The sequence below is a fragment of the Ictidomys tridecemlineatus genome, chromosome 6, assembly GCF_052094955.1.
Source record: "Ictidomys tridecemlineatus isolate mIctTri1 chromosome 6, mIctTri1.hap1, whole genome shotgun sequence".
In the NCBI taxonomy this organism is placed as follows: domain Eukaryota; kingdom Metazoa; phylum Chordata; class Mammalia; order Rodentia; family Sciuridae; genus Ictidomys; species Ictidomys tridecemlineatus.
In genome coordinates this window covers 104513428-104534210 of record NC_135482.1, presented here as the reverse complement: position 1 = coordinate 104534210, position 20783 = coordinate 104513428, and the positions used below count along the sequence as shown (strand labels likewise).

The 20783-nt window shown below is 38.5% G+C and overlaps 1 protein-coding gene across 4 annotated transcripts in view; it reads right to left on the bottom strand.

The window, feature by feature from the left end:
- Window positions 1-20783, bottom strand: part of Ano2 (anoctamin 2) — a 352659-nt gene that overhangs the window by 155042 nt on the left and 176834 nt on the right. For all 4 annotated transcript variants that reach the window (XR_013423166.1, XM_078015366.1, XM_078015367.1 and 1 more), the window contains 3 exons: window positions 13128-13262; window positions 7307-7467; window positions 1447-1529 (listed from right to left, as the gene is read on the bottom strand). Coding sequence is in view for 3 of the 4 variants with exons in the window: in XM_078015366.1 (XP_077871492.1) it covers window positions 1447-1529; window positions 7307-7467; window positions 13128-13262 (379 nt within the window). In the remaining variant the exon portion in view is untranslated. The remainder of the gene's footprint in view (window positions 1-1446; window positions 1530-7306; window positions 7468-13127; window positions 13263-20783) is intronic.

The window sequence follows — 20783 nt, the reverse complement described above, 5'->3', positions numbered from 1 at the left end:
AGGGAATAGAAAGCTAAGCGAGGTTGCTGTCTGAGGAAGGAGGATAACCATGAGCAACCATGACACACTGTCCATCATCACCTCACCAGCATCAAGACTATGGAACTCGCTCTCAAAAGAGCCGTGAGGAAAGGCTGATTTGTTGTCATCCTTTAAATCCTCTTCCAAAATAAATAAAATCAGCATACTATCGTGACACAGACATATCAATATTTATAGCAGCACAATTCACAATAGCCAAATTATGGAACCAGCACAGAAGCCCATCAACAGACAAATGTATAAAGAGACTGTGGTCTATACACACAATGGATTTTTACTCAGCCATAAAGAAGAATGAGATGACAACACCTGCCACTGGATGGAACTGGAGAACATCATGCTAAGTGAAATACGACAGACACAGAAAGTAAAGGATCCAGTGTTTTCTCCCATTTCTCCCAAATGTGGAAACTTGAACTAAATCAGAGGGAAGAAGCAGGGTGGTTGAGGGGAATCCATAAAAATAGAAAAATCAGTGGAGGAGAAGAAGGGGATTGAGGAGGAGGGAGGAAGGACTGGAAAGGAGGAACTGCAGAATGAAAGTCACCAGATTATGCTGCATACATATATGAATATACCACAGTGGAGTCTACCTTCATCTGTATCTATAAAGCACTCATTAAAATGAGATAGATAGATAGATAGATAGAAATAAGGGGAAGGGGAAGGGAGTAGAGGTGGGAGTGATGGAAGGGGAATACTTTACCTCTTAAGGAAGAAGGGAGAGAAAGTTGAAGCACTGGGGATCGAAATCCATGGAGCAAATTATATTCCATGCATGTATGGCAATGTCAAAAGGAACCCCACTATTAGTAGAACTCGAATGAACTAATAAAAACATTTTTAAAAATCATCTTCCCAGAAGACTCAATTCTAGAAGAATCTATCCTTTACTCTCAAGCTCACCTCCCAGTTTCACACACAGAGTTCCACCTCACACCATAGTAGTGAAGAGGTCTTTCTTTGTCCTCAGGTATCAATGGGCTGGTGCACCCCCCATGCCCCTCAGTAGGCCCTCAGTAGGCCCACAGAGGCATTCTGACACACTCCAGCTCTGGGCTACGTAGGAGTGATTCCTAATCTCTGGCTTCATGCTCTCAAGTCTGCCTCTTGCCTCCTGCATCTTATGCCATCTCTTTTCCTAGAGTAGGGTCCTGGTACATATGACTATGCATTAGCCCAATGTCTTACAGCTCGAAGGAAGAAGGAACCCTTGAACCTTCTGCCTCAATGCCTATCAACCATGCTCTAGCCCATGGAGCCATCCTGCAAAAGCAGCCACTATGTGACCCAGCTAGGGCTGGCTGATGAGACAGCAAACATCCATGGCTATCCTACAGAAGACAGTCTATTTCCAGGGTCAAAGCAAAGCAAGGGCCCAGAGAAGTACACAAGGGAACTCACTTCTTCCTCTTCTATACCAGTCAGGTCCCAGAAATAGCCTAGTCGCATCTGTAGTCTCTTCCAGTTTTCCAGAAACATGGTAGCTTTAAAAAGAAAAACAAAGAAAAAATTCAATTATTTTTGAAGGCTGGATTATGAATAGCCTTTTCACTTTCACCAATGGAGGTAGGGGATACATTATATAGATTTCACATTTATAAGCTTTCTTTAAATCTTGGCCCCTGTCTCCCACTTCTAGCTGAGCTTCTTAAAATATTCCACATCCGTGAATGGTGTGTAGATACACAGTCATGTGTCACTTAATAAGGAAGGGAAACATTCTGAGAAGCAGGCATTAGGCAACTGTGTCAATGTATGAACATCATAGGGTGTAGGTACACAAACAGCTATGGTGTCACTAGGTCATACAATCTTATGTGCCCACCATTGTATAAGTAGCACTTTATTGATCAAAACATCATTACACAGTGTGTGGCTATATTAAAGGGACACACTCATACACATCCCTTTCCCTACTTCTAAATTATGAGAAAAAAGATAGATTTGATCCTACAAAATTAAGAAAAAATGTAACACCAAAAAACATCAAATAACCCAATCAGTAAATGGGCCAAGGAAATGAATAGACCCTTCTCAGAAGATGATATACAATCAACAAATATATGAAAAAAATGTTCAACATATCTAGAAATTAGAGAACACAAATCAAAATTACTCTAAGATTTCATCTCACTCTAGTAAGAATGGCAGCTATTAAGAAAACAAACAACAATAAATGTTGGTGAGGATGTGGGAAAAAGGCAAGTACATACATAGCTGGTGAAACTGCAAATTGGTGCAACCAATCTGGAAAGCAGTATGGAGATTCCTTGGAAAACTTGAAATGGAACCACCATTTGATCCAGCTATCCCACTCCTCAGTTTATACCCAAAGGATTTAAAAACAACATACTACAGGGACACAGCCACATCGATGTTTGTAGCAACACAATTCACAGTAGCTAAATTGTGAAACTAATCTAGATGCCCTCAGTAGATGAGTGGATAAAGTAACTGTGGTAGATACACACAATAGAATATCACTCAGCATTAGAAGAGAATAAAATCATGGCGTTTGCAGGTAAGTGGGTAGAGTTGAAGAATATTATGCTAAGCAAAGTAAGCCAATCCCCCTAAAAACAAAAGCTGAATGTGTTCTTTGCTATGTGGATGCTGATCATAATGGGGATGCAGGGGGAGCATGGGAGGAATGAAGGAATTTTAGATAGGGCAAAGGGGAGGGAGGGAAAGGGTGGAGGCATGGGGTAGGAAAAATGGTGGGATAAGATGGACATGATTACATGGACATGTATGAAGACACAAATGGTGTGACTCCAGAGAGACATGAAAAATTTTGCTCTATATGTGTACTATGAGTTGAAATGCATCCTGCTGTCATATATAACAAATTAGAATAAATAAATAAATTTTTTAAAAATTAAAGAAAGATGGAAGATCGAAGAAAATAAAAAATGGAGGGATTTGTAGCCTTTTGACCAGCCTCATCTTGCCTATGCATGGATTCTTCCTGAACCTTTGTCAGCATCTCTCTCCCTCATCTCTTTCTTTCTGTCCCCAGCACCACTTCCTTTCTATTAGCCATAATCATCTGATTCTGAGATGATGTAACAGCCTCTTAACAGTTCTATCTGACTCAAGAGTCTGGAGACTCAACTCTAGACTCAACCTATGTAGAATAATCTCTATAAGTAGCATTCACTCATTTTTTTCATTTGTTCAGAAAAGATCTGTAGAACGTCTGCCATCCCAACCCATCTGTCAGTTTGCCCATGGCTTTTCCAAGGGCACACACAACATGCTCTAGGCAAAGCTTGCTACCTACTACAACCCTATAGTCAAAGCTGGTCCTACCAGGATTGAACACCTGATCTAGGTTCTGTTGATGGACTAGTCAGAGTCTCTCTTTAGAATACTGAAAAGAAGAAACAAAAAGAGAAGCAGAGATGAGAGAAACCACACAGCACCTGAAAAAGGAGGGAAGGCTCTGGTGTCTGATTCCTTCCCCAGCTCCAGTGCCCAGGAAGCCTGGCTATATTTCATTTCCTACATTCTTGAGTTTGCCTCTTGCTATCTTACAATAAATCTCTGTGTTTTAAGCAAGCCTGAGTGGATTTCTAATCCTGCAAAAATAATACCCCCAATTAAGGTATCTGTGATGTACAAAACACTGTTCTAGACATTGTGGAGGAGATGAGGTGAATCTGATGCAGATTTTGCTTTCAAGTTGTTTGCAGTCTATAAAGATAGATTGTAAACAACTCTAATACAAGGCATAAAAATAACAGAGACTTAAGAATGATACAGACAGAAAACTATGGGCATGCAAAAGAGGAATGTTAGCTGTCAGAGGAGGCATGAGTTGGGCTTTAGCCAGCAATGGGATTGAGGCAGTGAAAAGTGGGAGAATGCCAACACTCCCCTACATAAACTTTCAGTGGCTCCTTATGGTCTAAGTCTTCTCTGGATGTCAGGACCACGAAAATCTGACCCACTCCTCTACTGAAATCTCCCACTATTTATCAACACATACCTCATGCCCGCATTGCTGCTAAGCTCCTCACTGTCCTCTGCACCCCAAATTTATGCAGAATGTACCCTTCTCCTATCCTATCCTATCCTCAGGTTTCCTGCCTCCTCCCATCCCCAGTCAGTCCAAGTCTCCTCTTTCTCCACACTCATACTGTCCTTTTGGTCACAGCACAAAAGGAAAGGGAAGGAATGTAATACTCCCCAAGGTCATCCCTCCAGCTCTACACCATCCCTGGTAGGGACCTACACAGGCCTCACTGCATGCTGGGCTTGATTGCTGTCAGGTCTGTTGTGCTCTATCAGGGCTATCAACTCTTCCTGGGCTCATGGTTGTCCATGTTTAACTTGGGGAGAGCACAGAACTGGGCATGGCCAATACCTATGTACTAGTTGGCCATGTGATGACTTAAAGCTACATTTATTTACTTGCAACATTAGAATACACTAGTATATATGTTTTCCTCCCTTGTATTTGAAGTATTTCTCATGAGTGCCACCTGACCTCTGGACACTGACATTGGCCTGGAGACACTCTGAGATCAGGGGAAAGTCTTTCCTTTACCTATTGTTCTTCATGGTGCTGAGAAGAGTGTGCATACAGCAGGGTCCAGAGTGCTGACCAAGTAGGGTCTCCGTGAGAATAGGAAGTCAGACTATAGGATCACATGAGAGGAGCAAAGCAATAATGGGAAGAGGAGTCATGGGGACAAGGGAAGGCCATCATGCCAGGAAGAGCAGCTCACAGCTCCTGGGTGCATGCTCTAAGCCAAGATTCATGCTAACTGCTGTGCATATATCTCATTCACTTGGCAAAAAAGCACAAAAGAGTAGGTATTGTTTTGCACCATTTACAGAAGTGATATTCAAAGATTAACATGCCCAAGATAGCATGGCACCCGGGTTATGAGTATTGATTTTAAGACACAGAGCTATGTCCACTTTTTAAGAGCACTAACTTTAGTGACAAAGGACTAGGTCCACATGTACTTGCTACAGAATCCAAAGATGATGAGGAGAAGATTTGGAACATCCATTGAGGACAGTCTGACCTCTAACTTGGTGTCCTTAACTTCTATTCAAAAAAGATTTCAGAAACCCTCTCTCTCTAATTCCTCTTCAGTAGGGCTTCACTGCCCTAAAGTTTCTTGGAGTTTAAAGCCAGACTGCAGCAGGTGTACCTGAAGTTTCCTGCAGACTCCCATCCTGCTGACCAGGATGGGAGTATCCTCAAGACCAGTATCATCAAGACCTCGAGTTTCCACAAACTTCATCCTCACTGCCACCAAGACAGCTCTACACAGAGCCACTTCTTCATAAGTCTATTCCTGGCAGACCTGGGCCCTGGCCCAGGCCCACCCAACACAACACCACTAATCATAATAATCATGATAATGAGAAGCATTGCTATAATTTTTAATTGTAATCTGTAGGCAATCATGCCTAGGGCTCTTGGCTGCTGTAACCAAATACATGATCACATAAAACACAACAAGGCTGTTAAAAAAAAATAAAAACCTCTCCAAAGCCAGGAAGCCTGGGCCCCATCCCACCCTCTTTGTATTTTGCAAAGGTGGAGGCAGTAAATGATGGAGGATCTTAGAAGGGGTGGAGGTATCTGCTCATCATGGCTTTTGAGGAAACACAAAAGACACTTGTTGGGGCTTAAATCCATAAAGTACAAGTGAAAAATCACAATTCTCTACCAGATGTTATGTGTCCTAGGAATGTTCTTGAGGGATCATGGGCCCAGAGTCATTGTGTTTTAGCTACTCAGTGGTGGTAGTATCCACAAGATGAATTATTGGGAATTAGGGTTGTAATATATCAGAAAACAAATGTGTATTCCAGGTTCCCAATCAGTTCAAGTGGATCTCAGGGTCATTACAAGATGCCCTGCTTGATGAAGAGACACAGAGCTGCCCATGACTTACCAGACCACAAGACCAACTTCTCCTAGCTCTCCTGACCCTTCTTGTAGACGATTCCAGAGCTGGATGGCCATTTCCTGCTGTTTACTGCTTCTATTTTGGACTTCCCTTGTGCTCTTTGGAAGCTGGTGTTCTTCCTGGAAACCAGCGTGCCCCCTTGGACGTTGTCTGTGGTGGCTTAGCCATGCAGGATTTTTTTCCAGCTAAGTTCTGTCTCCACCCAAGTACAGATCCCCACAGGGAATGGAGAAAGTTTGTGTTCCTGTTCTTCCAGCACTACTGAGAACAGACCTCTCCCTCTCCTCCTTCTCACACTTTTAGGGATGTGTGACTCAGGGCCCCATCTTGGCATGCCCTCTAGACCCTGCGGAGGCAGCGATAAATCAAGCCGCTTCTAAAGCAGGATGGAGGTCCTGCTGGTCTGTGATCCTGTGGGAGCACTAGGAGCCTGCACATCCAATGATGAGCAAAGAGCAGGTGGCTACTCAAATGGACTGAAACATGTTGACTTTGTCCTTTTGAAAAAAAAATACACATGGGTGTGTCATTGTAGAAACATTCAGTTACCATGGGTGTTTGTTCCAGGTTAGTTTTTAAGACTGGGAGTGTGTATGTGTGTGAGAGAGAGTGAGTGTGTGAGTGTGTGTGTGTGTGTGTGTGTGTGTGTGTGTGTGTGTGTGTGTGTGTTTCATGATCTGATAAGTGTGGCTCAGAGCAAGTTTGTTACCCTGATACTCTCCGGGGGAAAAGAGGAGGAGGAAAGTGAAGAAACTATTTGTTCTTTCCTTCTCAAATCTCTCTGGTGGAAATACAGAAAACACCACTCTGGTACTCAATAAAATCTCTACAGTCTATACTCATGGTGTTCTAAATATAGCATTGAGCCTGGGGTCAGGAGGCCAGATCTTAGGCCACTTTTACCACCAGCTAACTATCTAACCATGGGGGGTTACAGCACCACTCTGTGTCTTACACAGCACAACATCTATGATTTTAAATGACTAAAGAAATGTGCCTAGAGGATCCCATGGGTATGATAGGTGCTTTCAAATCAAGAAATCATACATGAGGCCAGTATGGGGTTGACATTACTGTATCTAAGAGAAAACAGATAAGGTCATGAAGGATATTTTTGTTTTCTGTTCATCAGAATGAGTAAAGAAGAGAAAGGAATTGTCCTTAAAAAGCTTCTTGAGATATGAAAAAAAAAAATCTACTAAAGAGAGCAAACTGAAGACTATGAATTGGAAGCCCTTTTCTAAGAACATCCACTGCATGGCCATTTTTAGAGCTTGATAGCTCTACAGAGAGTCCCCATATAAGCTGCATGATGACCCACTTACCCCACAGAGCCATGAAGATGGAGAAGACAACGGTGGCAGGGTTGTCAAACAGGTGGCTGGCCCGTGCAGTCCCACAGGCTGAGCTGAGGTTCCAGTAGTCACAGGACTTGTCACACAGGGGACACATGGTAAAGGCATTCTGCTGGTCACACATCTCTTTGCTGCAGTGGACAGATGCTGGGTCAGATGGAGCTCAGGTAGGGCCCAATTATAGGCAAGTCACCCTCAAAAGACCTCCCATTTCCAAATCTGTGGTTGAGTTTATCAAGTCCATAAGTCAATAATATCAAAAAAATTAGGTTTGGATTGTTCATCTGAGAGTGTTACTCATATTTTGTCAACAACAACAACAACAAAAAAAAAACAGAGACAAATGGTCCATCTTTTAAGGTATGGAACTCCCTGTCACTAGATGTATCCCAGAAAGTTAGTGACTGCATGTCAGAGACATTGGGCTTTGAATGATACCCTAGAAAGTTCATTCAAAATGTGTTGAGTTTGTGAGGTTGGTAGCAAGCATCAACAATTGTGAATTAATCACCTGCCTGAAGCTAGATTTCATCACCCATTCTTCAAATATGTGCTTTCTTCTTAAACCCTACTGAATGACTCACAGATGTGTGGAGTGGGTCACAAGTAGAATCAAACAAGTATGTATGGTTGGACCAGCACAAGCTCTAAAAAAAATCCATGGGAAACAAATGTAATAAAGCTGGGTTGGAAGCCCTTTTCTAAGAACATTCACTGATTCACTGCATGGCCATTTGTAGAATAGAGATTAATAACCTCAATCTAATAAGAATTATCATTACCATGAAATGGGATTAGGGAGAAAGAAAAATTCTTCCAAAGTCTAGATCCTCTGGTACTTGGGAAAGAAGCATGAGCCAGAAAATATCAAGTGCCCATATTCTACCCTATTCCAAGGACACTTCTACTTAATGGGTGGATGAGTATATATGAAATTCCATTCATTTATTAGGTTATTAGGTGAATTCAACAAATTTGGGTTCATATAAAAGCTTACAAATAAGATTCAAAGAATTACCAGCACTGTCAGGCTTCCTCAATTTATCCCTTCAAACCACATCGTGGCAGGAAAATGAATGAACTCATCACTTTGGTGTGCAACCAGTGGGTTGTTAAGCTCATGGTTTTGGGGGAGAGAGGATGGAGAACTCAAGAGTTCATGAAAACGAGACTTTGGCTGTTCCCACCGAGCAGCTGGAACCATGGTGATGGGGAGGCAGGGCATCCTGGGCTGAAAACCACAGTTCTGTTTTCTATAGAAAGAGGCAACAGAGGGCGCTGCAGAGCATGGCTGTCAAGGGGGAGACTACTGTCCCATGGGGGAGCTGGTGCCCTGTTCAAAGAAGGGCCTCCATGAAACCTGTAAAGTTGAGGAACACTGTGTCCATTTCCCCATCATTAAGAAGTTGAAGAGTGAGAGATTTACTGAGAACTGTCATTTTCTGTCAAGTTCCAGCTTCTAGGCTTCTGTTTTTAATGAGCTATTAAGTCCCCATCAGGGAAGGGCCTTCTGTGTGAGAGAATGGAAACTCTAGGTCTCTGAGGATAAATCCTAGTTCCTCCACTGACTTGCTGCTAAGCCCTCCACTGGCAAGTGTCAATAAAAATGACTCATTCACATTGAAAATATTAAATGGTAATATCTTAGTAATAAGTTCAGCTGTGCTCGTTTCACCTGGGCACGTTCTTACTGGCAAGTACAGAACAAGGTCTATTTTAGTCTTCTGAGTCAGGCAAATGTTCACAAGGTGGATGAGAAGAAATTGCTACTTTCAGAAAAGAAAATGTCCTCTTAGAAAACAGATTTATAAAGAAAATAGTTTGTCCATATAAGTTCTTGTAAAAAGCTTTGTTTTTAAGCCATGTCTCAGTGCTGCCCTTCAAGTGTGTACGTTAGGGACTTCACTTTGTTCAGAGTTTTTAAAGCCAGGACTGGGAAGACAGATAATCCTAGTTAAACTAATCTTAGTTAAATCTAGTCAATGTTAAAAGGTCAAGAATGAAGAAAGTATTAGCAACCAACTTGGTGCAAAGCACTTTGAAACATAAGTGCTGTGTGAATTATTGGCTTTTTTAATTAGAGTGCAGGCAGCTATCAATCACCTGTACAAAATAGCAGCCACAGTAGCATGGATTATTCTCTATTCATCTAAATTTGAAGTCAGAATGCTTGCTGTGTATTTTTTGATACAAGCAATTTTAACAAAATTCTAGAGACGTTCTGTCTCAAAATGACATTAAAATGACTTTGTATCCCCTGAAAGAGGCTGCCTCTGGACAAGTTGAAGAATGGGGAAGTCCACCTAGAATTGAAATCATGTCTGAGTTACTCACTAGCTATATGAAAAATTCAGATCTCCAATGAGAAGTAACGGTGGCCATAAATCTAATGGCATATTTTTTCAACCCATCATTTTCTTTAGAAAGCCTAGGAAGGTTGATAAATGACCTGACAATCAGTTGAACCAAGACCCTAAAGCAACTGGAGTTCTTAAGAGTGAATCACTGCTCACAAGTTGGGTAAGGCAGAACTTGCTAGCACAAAGTAGGGAGGTACAAAGAGGCAATTATTCAGACAAAACATCTGCTATTAAGGTCTCAGGCCTAAAGTAACAACCTTTTTTTCTCCAATATGGTTTAGATTAATCAGCTTTTCCAAAAAATGTTCCAATCTTCCCTATCCATGTAAGTAAGTGCTTAACAAATGAAATCAGTCCCTTGGTAAGTAAAGTTCTATAGATGTATCACATGCACATGGAATTACTACTTACCAACTTTTGAATATGTCTTTCATATCAAAGTTATTAGTGTGGAATAAAGGGTGCATTTAATATCTAAATGTAAAATATAAATATAAAATACAATATAAAATCTAAAACAATCCCAAAAATAGTGCAAGTTTTTAATCACACTTAGAAGTGACTGGGCTGATAGACACAGACCCATAAAGAATATGAATTTATTTAGATTCAATATTGGGATTTAGTGAATATTCCTCTGTTGATGAAGAGTGGCATTTTGTGTGTTTCCATCAGGCCCATAAATCTTGGGCTTTTGATAGATATGCAATTATGTTTAAAGAGCAGTCCTTTTTTAAAAAAGACACCTATGTATAAAATACTTATTTTTTTCTATTATTTTCATCCTTCCCAATTTACCACATTCTATCCTGAGTCTGAAAACCAACACCCAAATTTCAATTTTATATTAGTCAATTTCAAACTTTCTTTACTGTTATTTACAGTTTAAAAAAAATAAGACTCCAGTATGCAAATACATTCACCCTTGACCTCACACTTATATCGCTGAAATGTATCTCATTAAACATTTGTCCTTCCTGCTTGTAATGAATAATAATGTAATACTATCCTATCTCATCATAGTTCATTTAAAAAATAACCCATCTAGTTGATTCCACAACCTACCCGTGGGCTGCTCTTCATAGGTGGTAGAATATGACATGCTCTAAGGGGCACAACATGTCAGCAATGATAACAACTGCATTTTACATGTGTATATCCCTGCACATATGTTAGTGGTGTGAATGTGTGGTGTGCGTGCCTGTAGCTAGATATATAACTTTGTAGCATGTGCAGACTGTGGCCATTTCCAGCTGCAGTGGTTGCTCACCACATGTATTCCCATATGGGGATCCAGGGCACAAATTCTAAGTCCTGATGTGACCCAGCATGTGGATGCCCCACCCACCACACTGCTTTGTTTCCCTGTGCACACTATGGGGCTTTCCTGTTTTGATCAACCTGAGACCAGACATCTAGGAATCACAACTAGACAAAAAAAAAAACACAAGAGAACACACCTAGGCAAGCTCCCAGTGAAGCTACTGAGCTGCCAAGGAGGGTTTGAGCCTTCTGAAGATTTCACTGTTGCAAAAGGCAAAGACTTTAAACCAGGAAGCAAAAAAGTTCACCTTCCATCCCTGAAGATTATTAGCAGTTGGACTTAGACAATTTAGGAAATTTCACTGGGCATGAGTTTTTCCATCTCTAAGTGAAAATAATACTATTATCATATAGATTTTACAACACTGATCTCTTACAGGATCAAAAAAACTAGTAAATAAAAATCACCTAGCACTATGCCTGGCAAAAGATAGGTATTTGAATATTATTTCTTCCTTCATAATAGATGGACTAGGGAAGGTAGCCCTAAAACCAATTAGAACCCTAATAACCAACCTCTGTCACAAAGGTCCCAGAACTCCCAATCAAGAATACTTGACAAGAGCTTTGTAATGTTGTGAACAACCAATAAAAAAATAAAAAATTAAAAAAAAAAGAATACTTGACAGATGACAGTAAAGTTTTATACACAAAATATCCGAGCTCTGTCTCTTACACCAAATTATTTAGCTTTATTCTACAGATCATTTCTATAGAGTGAGAATTGCAAGAAGAACCATCTGGATCCTGCCTACTGATGGATACATTTTCCTCAACAAGTACAATTCTGGGTCCTTCCTTCAGGACAGCCACTGTATCCCCCCCCCAAAAAAAATAGTAGGTACTCATAATATCCCCAGCCTTCTTATCTACCTGGCTACTGGAAGAACACCACGTTGCTACAGACGGATTGTGCCCATGACCACCACTGATTGGTGCAGGACCTCTACCTAAGTCAAACTGAGCCAATAGGACCTTCTCACTTGAGATCCATTGAGTATAAAGCTCTAGTAACATTCATGACCTACTAGCAGCACTGTTTACATTAAATAGAGAAAATCTGTAGTGAAACCAATAAATACTAGAAAGAACCAGAGTCAGGAGATAAACAGGAGACCCCGTTTATCCTTAGGTCATCCACAAGCCTGCAACTGGGTTCCTTGAAGTCACCCTAGAACCCTTATAATAAAGTCTCTTTTTTTACTCAATCTAGTTCAACTTGCATTTCTATCATTTGCAACCAAAAGAATATTAGAACATGCTAGCCATTCATCAGTTTGCAATGCTAGTTCTAAAGACAGCCAGAGATTTACATTCTAAAAGTTAGCTAAGCATTTTGTCTCTTGTACTTTTCCCATATATTTTGATTCATTTAATAGTTATTCATTGATTCTCAGCTATGTGCCAGATACTGTCTCCTTTAAGCTTCAACACCGTGAGTTAGCCTTTATTATTACTGTTTTATAGCCAGAAAACTAAGACCTAGAGAGTGAACAGTCCAGTCACCCAGTTAATATGTAACACTGTCATTCCTAAAGAGCTCCTTTCCTTTGTAGGCTGTCTCTCTCTCTTACAAGGATATTCTTTGGTCTATACCAGCACTGCAAGAGCCTCTCCATGAGTTCTGTCACTTCCTGCAGTTTCTGATTCCTGAACCATCCACTAACCTTCCTTCCTCGGTTTTAGAAGATCCTGTTTCTTCACAACATTTTATTCCAACAGTGTTTGACCACACAGATAGGTGATTTCTATCCAATGCTACTCTCCACACCCTATCTTAGGTCTTATGAGAAACTAGAGAAAAAAAGTCAAGAAGAGGAAAAACATCATTTCTCTGGCATTTTCCTCCAATCGGGTATTATTTACCTGCCCAGACCCTGGCACTGGGGATAAGGTCCACTAGGAAAGGAAGAGGGTCAAGCCCAGCACGGCTCTGCAGTCATTCCCAGAACCCATAGCTCCCTAATCTCTCTGGAGAGAAGTTACCTGTGTGGTAAGAGAAGGAAGACAGAATTTGGAAGGAAGCCTGTGAAATGTACTTGCAACTGGAGGAAACTCCAAACTACCAACATGTGAGAACTGAGCCTTTTTCTTTAAACCTGTCTTACCTGGGAATATCTTCTTCGATAGTTGCACATCCATAAAGAAAGACAATCACCCCAATTACAGAAGATGGGATGAGGAATGATGTATATAACCCCAGCCAGGCAAAATACAGCCCAATTTTTTCTCCAAAATATTTTCTAGGAAAAAAAAGAAAGGAAAAGGAAATACATATTAAGAACATCATATATTTTCCTTATTTCTATTTGTTCTATGTCTAGCAGTGGTCAGTGCAAATACTCATTAGTTCTTGTAATAAACACAAAAGGGTGTAGGTTACATGGGAAAGGGTACACTTTGATTCAAAGAATCGAAAACTGGTCTGTCTTTTCTGAAATTAACTGTTTTCCATTGGAATCACATACAGACACCTGTCTTAGCTGTTCATGTGAAACAGAGAGCTGCAAGAAAAAAATCGAGCCTTAACAGCAAACTAGAAATATACTGTACTTATTTTATGTTTGGGTTACCTCTCTACTGGTGGGAGAGATATGTTGAAGTTATCTAGTATTATTGTTTTGATGGGAAAAGAGAGGAACTGCAGAATGAAGTAGGTCAAATTATTCTATCATATGTAAATGTTTCATAGTGAATTCCACCTTTATGCATATCTATAATGTGCCACATTAAAACTGATAGATAAATAGAAGGAATACCAATTGGGTAGAAGAAGAAGAATGGGAGGATAAAGGAGGGGAAGGAAAAAGGAAGTACTGGAAACTCCATATAATAGTTCATACATGTATGATTATTGAAAATGAGTCTCACTGTTATACATAACTATAATGCAGTAAGAAGAACATTCAAAAATAAAATGAAGTTATTTTACACACACATACACCATAAGTGTTGGCATTTTTACCAAACATTAATAATACATTATCATTTCAATCTACAGACACACGCACCTTCTTGGAATCAACTTATAGAAACAAAACACACAAATTGTGTATTTGGACATGCATACTTACATACAGACATACACACACTCCTCAGAAAATCATTATAAGAAATTCAATAAAATATTAGTTATGGTTTCTTTGGATGATGAGATTATGGGTGATTTTTATTTATTTTTGAAACTTCTTTACTGAGGTATGATTGGTGTACAAAAGTTATACATAATTACCTTGTACAGTTTGCGGAGATACACTGTGAGCACAATCACACATTTATGAAATGTATCCTTCATCTCCAAGTTTCCTTCTGCCTCTACTCTTTTTTTTTCCATTTTATTTTTTCTTTTGTGTGACGAACACTTAACCTAAGATTTACCCTACTAGGATAATTTTAATTACACAATACACTATTGTTAACTACAGGGTCTAGGTTGTACAAAGAATTTCAGAATTTATGTACTTTCCATAATGAAATCTTTTTACCCTCTGTCTTTCTGTTTTTCCCTTCTTGCGGTCCCTGGAAATCACTCTTCTACTCTTTAGTTCTATGAGTTAGATAATTTTAAAATTCTTCCCAGAGGTGAGATCATGCAATATTTGTCCCTTTGTATCTGGCTTATTTCACTTAGCATAATACCCACCACCAAGTCCATCCATATTGTTACTAATAGCAGGATTTCTTCTTTTGTAAGGCTGAATAGTCTTCCACTGTATGCGTATAGGTCCTTTGTTTACTCATATATCTATGGATGTACACTTGAGTTGTTTCTACATTTTGGCAATTGTGAATGACAAGGTGGCTATAAACATTTTTTTATTTTTATTTTTTTTACTAATGACTTGTAGGAATCTTCTATTTTTGGATAAAATCTCTTACCATATGTATGGTTTACAGATACATGCTCCCATTCTTTATGTTGTCTTTCACTCTTTGATTGTTTCCTTTGCTTGTATAGAAGCTTTTCAATTTGCTATAATCACATTTATCTATTTATATATTTTGTTTTCTATGCTTTGGATGTTATATGCAGGAAACCATTGCTATTTCCAATGTTTACCAACTTTTCCCCCATGTTCTCCTAAGAGTTATATCATTTCAGGTTTTACAATTAAGTCTTTTGAATTGACTTTTTGTATGGTATAAGATAAGTGTCCACTGTTACACTTTTGCAAGCAGACATTCAGTTTTTCCAACACCATTTATTGAACATTAGGTAGTATGGACATTTTAATAACATTAATTCTTCCAATCCCTGAACACAAGATTTCTGTCCTTTTATTTTTGCCTTTTAAAATCATTTTTAATAGTTTTCAGTGTGAAAATCTTTTACCTCCTTGAATAAGTTTGTTACTAGGCATTTTTTTTCTTTTTGATGCATTTGTGAGACATTTTTTTCTTAAATTTTCTTTTTAGATAGGTCATTGTTAGTATATAGAAATGCAACTGATTTTTATATGTTGATTTTGAATGCTGAAACTTTTCTGAATTTGTTTATTCCACCAGATTTTTGGATGGCATTTTTAGGATTTTCTATAGTTGAGATCATGTTATTTGAAAGCATAAAAAAATTTTAATCTTTTATTTCCAATTTGAATTCCTTCCATTTCTTTCTCTTAATTAATTGTTCTGGCTAAGATTTCTAGTACCACATTGAATAGGAGAGGCAATAGTGAGCATCTTTATTCCAGACTTTAGAAGAAAAGCTTTCATTTTTCATCATTAAATATGATATTATCTGTGCGGTTTTCATATACATCTTCTGTTATGTTAGGTAAAATCCTCTTAAATCTAATTTATTGAAATTTTCATCAAAAAACAATGTTGAATTTTGTTAGATATTTTTCTGCTTCTATTTATATTATCATGTGATTTTTATCTTCATTCTGTTTCTATGAATATTATGATTTAGAAGCGTTCCCCCAAAAGCTCATTTGTGAGATAATGCAAGAAAGTTTAGAGGCAATAAGAGTCTTAACCTAATCACTACAGTACTTCACTTGAATGGAGTAATTTATTTGTATTGCAATAATTTATTTGTAAGGTGCTATGGTCCTCACATTTCTGGGTTCAATTTATTTGGGTACACTGAAGCTTTATGAACCTGAAAGTACATTTCTCTCCCTAGATTTTAAAATATTTCATCTATTATTTTTTTAAATAAACCACCTTCTCTCTCTCTCTCTCTCTCTCTCTCTCTTCTCTTTCTGAAACTTTCATAACACATATATAGGTTCACTTAATGATGCTGTTTAAATCCCTTAAGATTTCTTCATTCCTTTTCTATTTAATTTTTGTTCTTCTGATTGGACAATTTCAAAGGACTTGTCTTTAAGTTCACTGATTCTTTCTTCTGCTTAATTGAGCCTGCTACTGAAGCTGTCTCTTGAATTTTTCAGTTCTGTAACTATATTGTTTAGTTCCATAATTTCATTTTGGTTATTTTTCATGGTTTCTTTGTAGAATTTCTCATTTTGTTCAAATATTATGCTCCTGGTTTTGATTTCGATTTTAAGTTGTCTATATGTGTTCTCTTGGCGCTCAGTGAGATTCTTTAATATTATTAATTTTAATTACTTGTCAAGCAGATTGTGGATTTCAGTTTTAAAAAGGGTCGCTTACTGGAGCTTTATTGGGCTCCTTTGTTAGTGTCACGTTTGCATAATTCTTGTGGCCCTCAGTTGGCAGATGTGAATTTTATTTTATTTTATTTTTTTTATGTCAATGAGGTGACTTTTATTTTTTTAATTTTTTTATTGGTTGTTCACAACATTACAAAGCTCTTGACATATCATATTTCATACATTAGAATCAAGTGGGTTATGAACTCCCATTTTTACCCCAAATACAGATTGCAGAATCACATCGGTTACACATCCACATTTTTACATACTGCCATATTAGTGACTGTTGTATTCTGCTGCTTTTCCTATCCTCTACTATCCTCCCTCCCCTCCCCTCCCATCTTCTCTCTCTACAGATGTGAATTTTAGAAGCAGTCACTTCTTCCAGTTGTTACTGAACAGTTTTATCAGTTAAAGATCTTAATAAAACATGAAGGTAAGAAATTATGGGAAGGTCATCAGCCAGCATGGTGAGCCAGCTAGCAGTAAATGGGAAGACCTAAGCCAAGATCTAAAATTGTACATGCTGTCAGGATCCACGGGTAGGAGTGTTTCAAGAGTGTATGGGCAGATGGACCTATTGAAAGGGTTTAGAAGTGGACTGGGCTTCTATTCTACAGACTGGTATGGCTGTTGAGATCCACACACAGGTCAGGCTGCCTTTAGCCTAATGGGCAGGCAAGGCTGCTTATAGGTCTATGGGAGAATGGGTAGAGCTTTTACCATGTCTTCTAGTTTGTGGTAATGGGCATGCCACCAGAGGCACATGTGAACAGGACTCTTGTATGATATGCACACAGAGAGAGCTACTTCTGGATCTGGTGGTCTGTGGTTGGCTAGTCTTCCACAGGGGTGCATGGGGGTGGGACTGCTATCAGAGGGCACAGGCCCACCTTCTTAATGGAACATCAGCTGGTTAATAAGTTAATAAGAAAAAGTGATTCCTTTCTACCTACTCACATCTTTTGATTCCCAGCTTATATTTAACAAACCTCTAAAAAGCAATTTCCTTGCTGGGCACATTAGCGCACACTGTAATCCCACTGGCTCCAGAGGTTGAGGCAGGAGGATCACAAGTTCAAAGCCAGCTTCATCAACAATGAGGCACTAAGCAACTCAGGGAGACCCTATCCATAAATAAAACACAAAAAGGGCTCAGGATGTGGCTCAGTGGTTGAGTGTCCCTGAGTTCAATTCCCATTATCCATCTGCCATTAAAAGCAATTTCCTTATAGATAAATACTGATCATAGATTTCTGGTGAGGAAAAGTACAGTCTACAGAGAAGCAATATACTTCATTTCTCAAGAGCCAGTGACCTAAAACATAGGAGAGAAATGGAATATTTGCCCATACTTTGATGGAAGGACTGGAGGATAAGGAGGACAGTGTCATAATCTATTTACCCACCATCAGGGGCTGACTTCCACTTAAGACTTAGACAGTGGAAAGAATGCAGTTTCCACTGCCCCAAGAGAAATCTGGAAAATCTGTGAAATAAGTCTGCTGCCATGGGAGAAGGGCAAGAAACTCTTCCACCCGATAAATCCCACAAATAAAAGGCACAAATTGACTATGAGTAGTAGAGGGAGAACGTGAATGCTGAGAAAGCCTCATTATTGAGGCTTAGGTGTAACAAGAATTAGTGCTCTGCTCCTGAGGAAGAAGTGGGGACATGGTGAGAGTCTCCTCTATGCCACAGCGGCAGGGGGACTTCTGAAAGGTAAGGATGGAAGATGAACAATAAGGACAATTTTTTTTTAGAACTTCAGGGCCCAGGAAAATCATAAAGTAGTATCAGGCCATTACTAAAGGAATTTGAAGTTTGTGATATACTGAAAGTGACTCTAGCAGCAACAAAATTCAGACCCATCTCAACCTCTGATTAGACTGATTCAGCTCCCCTAATTAGAGGCATACATATTTCTAGATATAAATACTATTTACTTGGTTCTACTGTCCTATCAGATATAGTGTCTAGCATTCAAATTACAAGATACATGGAAAAAAAAATCTTGTGGTCAAGAAACAAAGGAATTGACGAAATTGAAGGTCATTTGGATATTTGCCCAGATAAGGAATTCAAAATAGCCATAATATATACATTACAGATGACTCCACCACAAAGGATGAATTGAACACAAAGAGAAAAGAAGTAGACAATAAAAATAATAGAGCAATCAAGAGCTATAAGGACAATATCAAAGGTACTATCATGCATATAATTTGAGTCCCCAAAGAATAAGAGAAAGACAGCAGAAGTATTTGAATGCAGTGTGGCTAAAATTTTTCCAAAAGTAATGAAGAGCAAAAAATATGAATCAAAGAAGTTCAGAGCACCCCCAAGCATAATAAACACCAAAAAATAAATAAAATATAAAGAACTACTTACATAAATGCATCATAGTCAAATTTTGAAAACCAGAGATAGAAAAAGAAAATAAACAAGCTGAGTGAGGTGGGTGGGGTATTAGAAACAGAGAGGAAAATGTCTAGCCAATTCGAAGTAGTTGCAGCCAATTTCTTGGCAGAATCTATGCAAGCCAGAAGGTATGGAAAGAATAAAAAACTTATTTCAGAATATTATACATAAAGAAAATATCTTTCAAAAAGGAAACAAAACAAATACTATTTCATCAAGTAAAAGCTGAAAGAATTCATTGCCAGCAAATCTACATTACAAGAAATGTTGAAGGACATTCTTTAGTCAAATAAACTAGTTATAGAAAAGATCAAAATTCAAAATTTGAAGTGCGGTTTCCCCTGAATGAGTATCATTTTCACACAACCATAAACTCAAAAAAATCATTAAGTCAAATCATTTTAAGTCAGGGACCATCTGTAGAGACATTAAACTTCTCTTTCAGTAATTAAGCAAACAAGTAAACATATAAACAAGTAAACATACAAACCAACTCAACCAAGAATACTCCACTTAGCAACAGAAGAAAATATAGTCTTTTCAATACATTTGTACCAAGATAGACCACATTTTGAATCATAAAACCAATTTAACAAATTTAAGAGGTTTAAAAGGGTGGAAGCAATAAATATTTTGCTCTCTGACTACAACAAAATTAAACTAAAAATTGTCAACAGAAAGAGATCTGGGAAAATTCCCAAATATTTGGAAATTAAACAGTTTCCTTCTAAACAGCCCATGGATCAAAGAAGAAACCAACAAGTAAATTAAAAAGTATTTTTTTTAAATGAGTAAAAATGAAAACATAACAAACCAAAATTTGTGGGATGGCACTGAAATCAGGTTTACAGGGAAATTTATAGCATTAAATACTTACATTAAAAAACAAGAGAGTTTTGAATTCGTAATCTAACCTCATACTGTAACTGGGGGGAAAAAGGAAAGGAGTACATTCAGTCCAAAGCAAGCAGAAGGAAGGAAATAATAAAGCTGAGAGTATAAATCAATAACTTTCAAATATTGGCAACTAATTCAATTGAAAAAGATTGTGCAAGTCAATCAAAAGATGTACAAGAACTGGACATTGTCCCTGGTATAGCCACTGACACTTTCTATAGAATAGCAAAAACAACAGAACACAGCTCTGAAACAGAAAGGCCTGGATATGAAACTTGCCTCTGCTGTTTCCTGACCTGGAAAAGTTTCTCAACTTCTCCAACCTCCATTATTCCCATTTAAAGTTTTATTAGTGTGAAAATTAAATGAGCAAATTTTATGAGAGCATGGTAAGCGAACAATAAATGTTAACTGTTATTGATCCTATTATTCTGAAATTCTATTAACATGGAGAACTTCTGTCCATCCACTAACTCCAAAACACCACAAGTGAAAAAGAGGGCTACATAATGGCGAGATATTTACATATAACTGTTCAATAAAGGGAATGTTGTCAAAACACATAAAGAATTTCTTCCATTGAGAAATAGGCAGATAACCAATAGAAAACTGGGCAAAAGACTTGACTCAAACTTCACAAGAAAGGATATCCAAGTGAACAATACATATAAAAGTGCTCAATTTCTTTAATTAATCATCAGGGAAATGCCAACAGGGCATATTCCTGAGGAGATGGCCCTGCTAACTGGAGGGAGAGAGTCATGTGCTCAACTCCTGCCAAGCCCACATCAACCTGGTAGGATAGCAGACACACAGCTTCCT